Source organism: Asparagus officinalis, unplaced genomic scaffold (genome assembly GCF_001876935.1).
Source record: "Asparagus officinalis unplaced genomic scaffold, Aspof.V1 AsparagusV1_Un12, whole genome shotgun sequence".
Taxonomy (NCBI): Eukaryota; Viridiplantae; Streptophyta; class Magnoliopsida; order Asparagales; family Asparagaceae; genus Asparagus; species Asparagus officinalis.
Window position 1 is genome coordinate 83008 of NW_017972278.1, and position 10079 is coordinate 93086.

General features: G+C 39.1%; 2 protein-coding genes across 2 annotated transcripts; both read right to left on the minus strand.

Moving 5' to 3' along the window:
* Positions 1 to 773: 773 nt before the first annotated feature.
* On the minus strand, positions 774 to 3811 carry LOC109827062. The gene is made up of 2 exons (XM_020394026.1): positions 3720 to 3811; positions 774 to 1638 (listed from the first exon to the last, which is right to left on the minus strand). Exons 1-2 carry the CDS (start codon positions 3809 to 3811, stop codon positions 774 to 776), a joined length of 957 nt encoding a protein of 318 aa, XP_020249615.1.
* A 5505-nt stretch (positions 3812 to 9316) lies between these two features.
* Positions 9317 to 10053, minus strand: LOC109827059 (G-type lectin S-receptor-like serine/threonine-protein kinase At2g19130). The gene has a single exon (XM_020394025.1). The coding sequence runs from the start codon at positions 10050 to 10052 to the stop codon at positions 9381 to 9383; it is 672 nt and encodes a 223-aa protein (XP_020249614.1). The 5' UTR covers position 10053; the 3' UTR covers positions 9317 to 9380.
* Positions 10054 to 10079: the final 26 nt, after the last annotated feature.

Below are 10079 nucleotides of genomic sequence, written 5' to 3' on the forward strand. Positions count from 1 at the left end.
CTTGCTTGGCGACGAGGTCCTCGCATAGTTGCGTTCGGGTGGCAAGATCTTCGGCCAACGACCGGAAGCCATCCTCTTATAGCATCATCTTGAGGGCGAAGAAATGACATGCTCCAACGGCGACATGGCCATAGCCAGCGGATGTTAATATTCGCCATCACACGCTACGGCTTGCACCGTTTTTAACTTATCCTGACAATCGGTTATTGAACGTGTCACCTGCTCATCAAGAGAGCATCGTTCTATCAAACACCCTCAGAACTCGTCACAATAACAAACCTTACTTTCCCCAATCTTCAGTCACTGCCAAAGGGCTAATAAGTCAGAATTTCAAACGTGGATATAATATACCTCAGGTAGTCAGCCTTGATCGCCGTTGTGCACTGAAAGAGAAGAGCCTTTCCCCTTGATCTCCTACCTGCGGACATCACCAACTTGAAGGCCTTGCAGTTCTCGTCGAGCTCCTTGAACTTGCTCGGTGGCCGTCAGGTGATGCCTAGCGCTCGTTGTCAAGGTACCACCCAGTGTTGTTGTCAAACATCGCTCCCCCGCGTAAGAAATCGGCAATCACCTCTCCCATAAGCAAAATGACACTGACGATTCCTCTAACATAGCCACAATCAAGTTTCCTCGTCATAGCACGGGTGAGGAGAGCCTCTGTTCATTAATGCGGCGTGCTTGTCGACACTCCGACTGAAAGTGCCGCGTATACTTCCGCAATTGAAGCATTTGATGTTGGATTTGTCTCGACACCGGCTTGTGCTACTCTCCCCTCACTGGCGAGCTGCAGCCTCATGCGACAACCACCTCACTGGAACGTCCTCCTCGCCGGCTGCCTCGGCCTCTGGCGCCGTGCTCTCGTCTCCTCGCGGCCATGCCTGGGCAGCGTGGTGCTGCTGCCGCTGGCCGTGGTGCGGCTGCCGACCTCGGCCTCTTTGCCACGGCCACGTCCGCCTGACCGGGCTCCTCGGACCGCGACCTCGTCCGCCACCATCATTTGTTGTAGGTGTTGAGAGGAAGCCTCCGCCGTTCTTCTTGCTCCTTGCTTGCCACTCCGCATGCGTCAACAATAGGTGATCGTCGACGTTGTTTCGAAAAACACGTGCCCTCTCCTCGTGGGCTTTGAGACGCCCGATCGCCTCCTCGAGTGTCATGTCGTCGATGTCCCCGAACTGTTCAATCGTGGAGACGATAGTAAGGAATCTCTCCGGTACCGCTCGAAGTAGCTTTCTGACGACGTAGTTCTCCTCCATCTCGCCACCTAAAGCCCGGATCTTGTTGACGACTCCTGTCAACTTCGTCGAAAAATCGTCGACATTGTCATTCTCCTTCATCCGGAGAAGTTCGAACTCGGACTTCAAGGTCTGCACCTTCGCGTTCCTCACACGATCCGCTCCTAGATGCATTGTTTTCAACGTCTCCCATGCCTCTTTTGCCGTTTGCTTCTCTGCGATCACCATCAAAGTCTCTTCAGGAATCCCCTGGTAGATGGCCGCCAACGCCATCTGATCCTTCCTGTGTTCCACGGACGCGCCTGCCGCGGGCTCAATGGCATCCCACACGTCTTGAGCCTTCATGTAGACTTTCATCTTGATCGCCCACGAAGCATAGTTGTCCCTATCGGCCCAAGTACACAACCTGTAAGCTCTAAACAAAACCTGTAAAACAATGATTTCTGGGAGACCGGACAGCAGCAAAGAAAACAGAGAAAGAAGGCTCTGTTTTTGGTTGATGAACCCGATTTGTAAAGGAGCAGGAACAAAATATTGGAGCAGGAAACTCTTGTGATTTCTTTATTCACGTTTTTTTCTAAACTCATCAATTGTTTACATATATATAAAGACATAGGGATAAGATTACAACTCTAATCTTTATCCAATAACTAGAAAAAACTATCCACTAACTAGTATTCTATTCTAACTAGAATTCTATCTACTAACTTGAACTCAACTAACAATCCGGACTGATTAACAACTCACATGGCTGCCCTATTTGCTATCGAAATGGTTACTTCAGGTGATCTTTTGTACCAGATGCCAATGTAGTAGTTATTGGATTTGCCTGGGTTGAAGAAGCCAAGTTCAAAGACGCCTCCTTTGGAGACTATGGTTTGGTTTCCAGATATGGATTGGCCTTAGGAGATCGTATCAGGTTCCAAAGTGAGAACCATATTAAGTGAGAGGAGAAGAAGAAAATGGTGAACTGGGAAGAAATAAGGGGATTTTGAGAACATTTTGCGAGATGAATGCATAGAGAAAAAATGTTTGTTTGTAACATCCTGAAGGCTTGCGAACAGGGAGATAAATAATGTAGGTAAAATTTACTTGAAGTCAGTACTTGTCAGTTAAATCAGAGGTCACAGATTTTCTTCTACTTTGTTCTCTAGCCTGTGGCTGCTAACAAATGAGCGTGTTTCCTGCTATATAGCATGGTTACTTCTGTCATTGAAGTGCATCGTGCCAAACACCTCGCATATTTTATATGTATTTTTCTTCTGTTGTTTGGCGTGTTGTTTCCATTTTTGGACGAAGGAACTCAAAATTGTTGGGAATTCTTGATTGTAGGTGAGACGATAGATAGTCCACTTCTTAGTGACAGCTGTCCGTTGTAAATGTCTCCGTGTCATCACAATAATGAGGACAGGACTCCAACTGATCGATGCCCCTGTCTTTCACTTACTTTTTAGCAGGGTGCCTCCTGAAACCAATCAATGTAGTACGACTGAACAGGCTGACTAGCCTTTTCGAGACCCGATCTTTCCTTTGAGGCTGGTGGACCATACGGGCATTTCCCATTTATTTATGTAGGTAGGAACTCCTGGGACAGAAAAATGAAAAAAAACGGATGCAAAGTCAATGTAGCGCGTGCCAGCATTCACTGGTGGAAGGACTGGCAGCAGCGAGAGCATCATAGTTGACATGGTTGGAGCTACAGTCCCAATATCCGTCGAAGATTTTAATAAGGGGAATAAGGCTATTGATGGGGATGGACCATATATACATACTTCAACTTCATCTTGCTTCTTTTAAAGGTCCATTTGCTTCCTTGCTTTCAAAAGGGCTGTTTTCATGCTATCTGATGATTCTAATAAGAAGGTAAGTCACATTCCCCTGAATGAACGGAAATAACCTCAGTCTCGTCTTGGAATTCCAATTTGTTGAACGTTACTTATAAGGTCCTGTTCTATAATCTGGTTTGATCTTGTAGTCCAAATAATTCCGTACCATGAGGAACTTAATTTTTGTCATATTTCTAGTCCTAGTTATCTCTAGAAACTTTCCATATTTACAAGGTTACTTTAGTGTGTTCTAAAATTACACATTATCTTCTAGCATCCCTCCTTAATTTATAATTCCTAACTCATTTCTTAATAGTATAAACATTTTGGAGGGTAATGCTTTTGTAAAGATGTCTGCTAGCTGCTCATTTGTTGAGATGAACTCTAGCTCGATCTCCTTATCTTCAACGAACTTTCTGATGAAATGATGACGAATCTCAGTATGTTTGGTTTTGCCATGGAAGATTGGATTCTTTGTCATGGCTATTGCAGACTTGTTGTCACAGTAGAGAGTAGTCGATGACTCTTGGTCTTATTGTAAATCAAATAAAATCCTTCAAAGCTATACTGCTTCGTATGCAGTATTTGTAGCTGAGATATACTCTGCTTCTGCAGATGAGAGAGCTATGATGTGTTGTTTATTTGAGGTCTAGGATATTACCTTAGATCCCAAAGTGAAGACATATCCTGAAGTTCTTTTGCGATCATCAATACATTCAGCTCAGTCACTGTCAGTGTAGCCAGATAATGCATCGTCTTCTTTTGTTGTGTATTTTATTTCTATCCTCTTTGTACCTTGAAGATATCAAAGAATCTGCTTCACTGCTCCATAGTGTAGCTTACTTGGATTACTCATGAGTTTGGACACAATGCTTACAGCATACAATATGTCCGGCCTTGTATTTGTGAGGTAGATTAGCGATCTGACTAGGCTTCTGTAACTTGAGGCATCCACCTTTGATGCTCCATCATTCATTGATAGCTCTTCATTTAGCAATGCTAGTGTAGCTACTGGATTGCAATTCTTCATGTTGAACTTCTTCAGAAGATTTTCGCAGTACTTCTCTTGATTGATGAATATTTCTCCTTTAGTTGTTTTACTTGTATTCCCAGAAAATATCTAATCAATCCTAAATCTGTCATCTCAAAATCTTCTTTCATCTTCCTTTTAAATTCTTCAATCATCATGGTGTTAATGCCACAATAAATTAAATCATCAACATATAGGCAAACGATAAGGAAGTCCACACCTTTTTTCTTCACATATAGAGACGGTTCACTTGGGCTCCTTTGAAATCCATGCTTGTGGAAGTAGTTATCAATTTTACTATTCCAAGCCCGCGATGCTTGCTTCAACCCGTATAGTGCTTTGTGCAGCCGATAAACTTTGTTTTCTTTTCTCTTAACTATGTAGCCCTGTGGTTGCTCAACATAGACTTCCTCTTCGAGTTCTTTATTTAGGAATGCTAACTTAACATCTAGCTGAAACACTTTGAGCTTGTGCTGAGTAGCTATAGCCAATATTGTCCTTATGGTCTGCATACGAGCAACTAGGGAAAATGTCTCATTGAAGTCGACACTTGGTTGCTAAGAGTAACCTTCGCGACTAATCGAGCCTTGAGTTTTTGAACGGAACCATCTTCATTGTACTTGGTTTTGTATATCCACTTAAGGCCAATGATCTCTTTTTCTTCTGGAAGATTCACCAGCTCCTATGTCTTGTTATTCTCGATCATGTATATTTCTTCATCCATTGCTTTTCTCCAACCTTCATCTTGAACACCTTCTTTAAAATTTTGTGATTCACAGGAGAAGAATGCTACATCGCATGAGTCATAACTATCTTGAAGTGAACGCACCTTTCTCGGCAGTGAATATGTGTCTAAAGTTGATGCATATGGGGATCTTGGACTAGGAGAATCTTGATATGACGTGGCTCCCCTCTTTTCTTCTTCAATGATACTTGGTGTTGAGGTTTGATGTGGTTCCATGTTCTTGCGTCATTGAAGATAACATCTCTGGAGACTACCAATTTGTTAGTATCGAGATTATATAGTCTATAGGCTTTGGATTCTTCACTGTAGCCAATAAAGATGAGTTTTTCTCCTTTTTCATCAAACTTTTCCTTTCTTAGCTGTGTTGGTTTATGTGCATAGGCAATACAACCAAATACCTTAAAGAAATCCACTTTCGCCTTTTGCCTATATCAAGCTTCATATGACGTCTTGTTTGGTACAGCTTTTGTTGGTGATCTACTCAAGATGTAGACTGCTATATATATCGCCTTAGCCCATAGTTTGTTTGGGAGATTTTTGCCTTTTAACATGCTACTCGCCATCTCCACAATTGATTTATTTCTTCTTTCTGCTACTTCATTTTGTTGTGGAGTGTATCTTGTTGTTAGCTCCTTTTTAATTCCATGATTTTTGCAGAAATTTTGAAATTCATTGGAGGTGAACTCTCCTTTATGACCAGTTCTTAGAACTTTCAATTTGTGGTCACTTTGCTTTTCTACAAGAGCGTTAAACTCAATAAACTTTGAGAATACTTCTGATTTTGCTTTTAAGAAATATACCCACATCATTCTGCTATAATCATCAACAAATAACAAGAAATATCTTCTTTCATTTAATGATGGGGTTTGTGTTGGGCCACAAACATCAGAATGCACCAATTCTAACGGAAATTTTGCTCTCCAAGATGTTTTAGTAAATGGTAAGCGGTGCATTTTTCCATAAATACATCATTCACAAACTTTTTCTTCTCTATTTATGTGTGGGATTCCTATCACCATATTCTTTATTTTTAGCAAATTTAGACTCTTGAAGTATAAGTGGCCGTACCTTTGATGCCATAATAGAGAATAATTATTTTCTTCTGATTTGAGTGCAAGATTCTCTATATATATATTTTTAGGGAAACAACTTTTGTTAGGAGCTATATATTTTTATTCTGGCCACTATTTTCTTATTCTTATCATCTATTATCATACATTCATTCTTAAAGAAATTGATTGCATATCCTTTTTGGATTAATTGTCTCACATTAAGTAAATTTTGAGTTAGCCCCGGAACATAAAGAACATCTGAAATGTATTTAGTCTTACCTCCCTTCGTCTAGACTGCTATCACTCCCTTTTCTTTAATATTTTTTTATTTTCCATCTCCAAGCTTTATTTGAGAGGTTGCTCCATCCTTCAGCTGTACAAAGCTGCTCTTATTTCCTGTCATATGATTGCTGCATCCACGATCCAAATACGAAGTATCTTTTTCTTCTAATTGTCTTAATACATGAATAAAATAGGTGATCAGTTTCTACTTCTGTATAGTGGACTTCATTATTTTTCTGATACTAACAATCTTTTTGGGAGTGATTAGCATTTCTAAAGTTTGTGCATTTAAATTTATAGTTATATGTGTTATGTCCAGACTTACTATAGATTTTACAATAGGAGGTGGACTTACCATTTGAGAAATCTTTGTCTCTCTCATTCATTCTTCCTTGTCTCCCAAACTTTCTTTCATGGTAGTTGCCTCTTCCATCTTGTGCTTTTCGAAAAAATCTTTTTTTTTGTACATTTTCTTTAGTTCCATCTCCTCCTTTTCTTGAAAATGTTAGTTTTAATTAGAACGCTTGCTCCACCTCTTGGCTTGAAGATCTGCTTCTTCTAAGCTCACGTGACTCCAAAGAAGCCATTAATTCATAAAAACTTAGTTTTGATAAATCTTTAGATTCTTCTATGGCAGCAACAATATAATCCCATGTAGGGGGAAGACTTCTTAATCTCTTCTCAACAATCTTCTTATCCTCTATTTTATCCCCATACCTTTTTATTTGATTAATAATTAAGGTAACTCTATCAGAAAATTCTTTCACGGATTCATTATCTTTCATCTTTATGTTGTCAAAGCCTCTCCATAAAGATTGTAGCTTGATAGAGATTACCTTATCGGAGTCCTTGAATTCTTGTTTGAGTATATTTCATACATCCTTTGATTTTGACGCGGACATTATTCGGGGAAAGATTGCTTTGCTTACCCCTTGTTGGATAAAGAGAAGCACCTTCGCATCCTTTTTATTATTCTCTTTATACTCCTTTTGCTTTACAGGTGCCCATGACGCTAACACTACCGAGTCATCTGGACCCTTATAGCCTTCTTCGACAAGCTCCTAAAGTTCTTGAGAGATGAAGAGTGTCTTCATTTGGAGTCTCTAGAAGTCATAGTTTTCGCCGTCGAAAATGGGGACTAAGTTTTGAGAGTAGTTGAAAAGAGAAGGGGCAATTGGTGATGAGGCTGCCATTTAGAATGGTAATGAAAGGCTAAAGGCTTTCAAGATTGATTTAAGGTGGAATAGGATGGCTGTGGTACCAAATTTGTTGGAGCTGCAGAAGTTAGATGGGTAATTGATATTAGTTTTAGAAGATTGAGAATGGAGGAAGTAGAAGGGAAATGAAAGGTTGGAAGGGAAGAGGTTAGCTTGAAGAAACTTTATTTTAATTGCTTCAAAGCTTGTTCTCAATGCTTACATCAATTGCCTATTTATAGGCATATATAGAACTATATAGAGCATTTATATTTTTCATGGAACATTCTAGAGTATATTATAATATTTCTATATTCTAGATATATCTTACTTTTGTCATATTTCTAGTCCTAGTTATCTCTAGAATCTTTCCATATTACAAGGTTATTGTAGAGTGTTCTAGAATTACAAATTATCTTCTAACAAAAAGAACTAGTGTCACCTGTTTCTGTTCTTTTCCCCTAATTAATTTTTTTTAAAAATCTATGGTTGTAGCTTCATTGAGAATGATTAGAATCAAACTTAACACCTCTTAGAAGGGTAATATTTCATCATTTTCATTGTCCATTTGTGGATAATTCACCTGGTTTTATCACATAAGTTTCTGGATTATGACTGCTGCTTACATAAACTTATGTATCGGTAGGATTATGATTTTGACATAAGAGAGGCCTAGGCACTGTAAGGCCCACACGAGGATTTATTAGCACACTGGTAGAAAGCACTGTTGATAATTCTGCCACTTGATTTTCTGATATTTTTCCTTTATTTTTGTATAAATAATTAATATTGAGTCACAGTTAATCACATCTTCAACATGGGGAGTAACAACAATCAACAGAAGAAGATTATGTATTAATGGTTCAGTGAGGGTCCATATTGACTATATACAGAAATACTTTTAAGGAAGGCATAAAATCAAGAAGTTATGTTTTTTAGAAGTAAATTAGTTAATATCAGAGTTTTGGTGCACCAGAAAAGACTTTTAAGTAGAGCAACGCATCAAATTTGGATTTTTGATGCGGTGAAAGTTGCCATTAGAAAAATTACTACCTTAGCAACAAGAAGCCCATTAAATTCGCGCTCTTATTTCTCTCTCATGTTTTCCCCTCTGTAAGATGATAGAATTCTATGTTACAATGGATGGGTGTACTTCAGTTTTGTATGGGGACCTTGTTACTCATAGTCTATAATTCACGATAGAATACATGATAATATATCGAAAGTTTATATCGTGAATTAAGTCGAAAGTTTATATCAACTACATAGAATTCACGCTGTTAAATAAGTCGAAAGTTTATATCGAAAATGTATCGTGAATATATCGTGAATTAAGTCGAAAACATAGAATTCTTATGCCCTGCAAGTCACTGTAACTATCGAAGAATTCACGATAATATATCGTTAATTAAGTCAAAAGTTTATATCGAAAGTTTATATCGACAACATAGAATTCACGCTGTTAAATAAAATATAAAGTCGTTCATTTGGTTACATGTCAAATACTATTCGTTCGTACCCACTACATAAGTAGTGACAACAGACACTCCAATTAACGCCTTTATCTTCTTCATGATTGCTTTCTCTTCTCTACGCTAATTTAATTTCATGCGGAAAGTAGGGCTCATAAGAACTGGAACCTAACTTATAACGTTGATCCTTCAATACAAATGATGGAATTCTACTAGTGGAAACAAAAGAGGAGAGAGGAGGGGGAGCACATAATCCAAATAGAGGTATAAAATGATTAAAATTCAGCCATAGAGCAAGAGCTAAGAGAAGACTCAATAGAAATATAAATAGTTGCAACCTACAATTGATCTCCAAAAGAAAAAGATTACCATGTAACACAAGCCTGCCACCCTTTTTCTGTACCTTAATTCTGATATAGGGTATATTTGGAGGCCTATTTAAAACCACACTCAATATATATTTCTAATTTGCAACTACCAACATGATGATACGTACATTAGCACACAGTAAGAATTTTCTGATACATGAGAGCACATTTGAGTGATTACTCATTGTAACTAAGTACAGAAACTTCCTCAGCAAGACGTTGAAGAATTGTAGGAAACGGAGGCATCTTCAGATCTAAAACCCCTTCCAAGTTTTTGACAACTTCAGCCATCGATGGCCTATCTGCCTCAAAATCTTGAATGCACCAGCAAGCAACTCTGCAGACTCTGTTCAGCTCCGAAGCATCCGCAGAACCATTCAAATCCTCATCTAGTAAGCTAAGAACTTCCCCTGTGATGACTTTGCTCGCAGCCTGAACAGGAAAATACCTGATGGTCCCTCCTTCAGCCAATTTTGAGTTTCTTCTACCAGATACTATTTCAAATAGCATCATACCATAGCTATAGACATCTGCTTTGGGTGTTATTGGTAGCCCTTCGATCCATTCTGGTGCTAGATAGCCTATAGTTCCCCTCATCGTTGTTAGTACTCGGCTGAAGTCATGGCCAATGAGCTTTGCCATTCCAAAGTCTGATAATTTTGGACAGAATTCAGTATCTAATAGAATGTTTTCTGGTTTTATATCACAGTGGATGATGCATTCTCTACATTCTTCATGGAGATATGCCAATCCCCTGGCAGTGCCTAGTATGATCTGATATCTAGTCTTCCAGTCTAAATTCTTGGATTGTTTTTGAAAGAGGTGGTGATCCAAAGATCCCATTGGCATGTAATCATAAACCAGAATCTTCTCAGT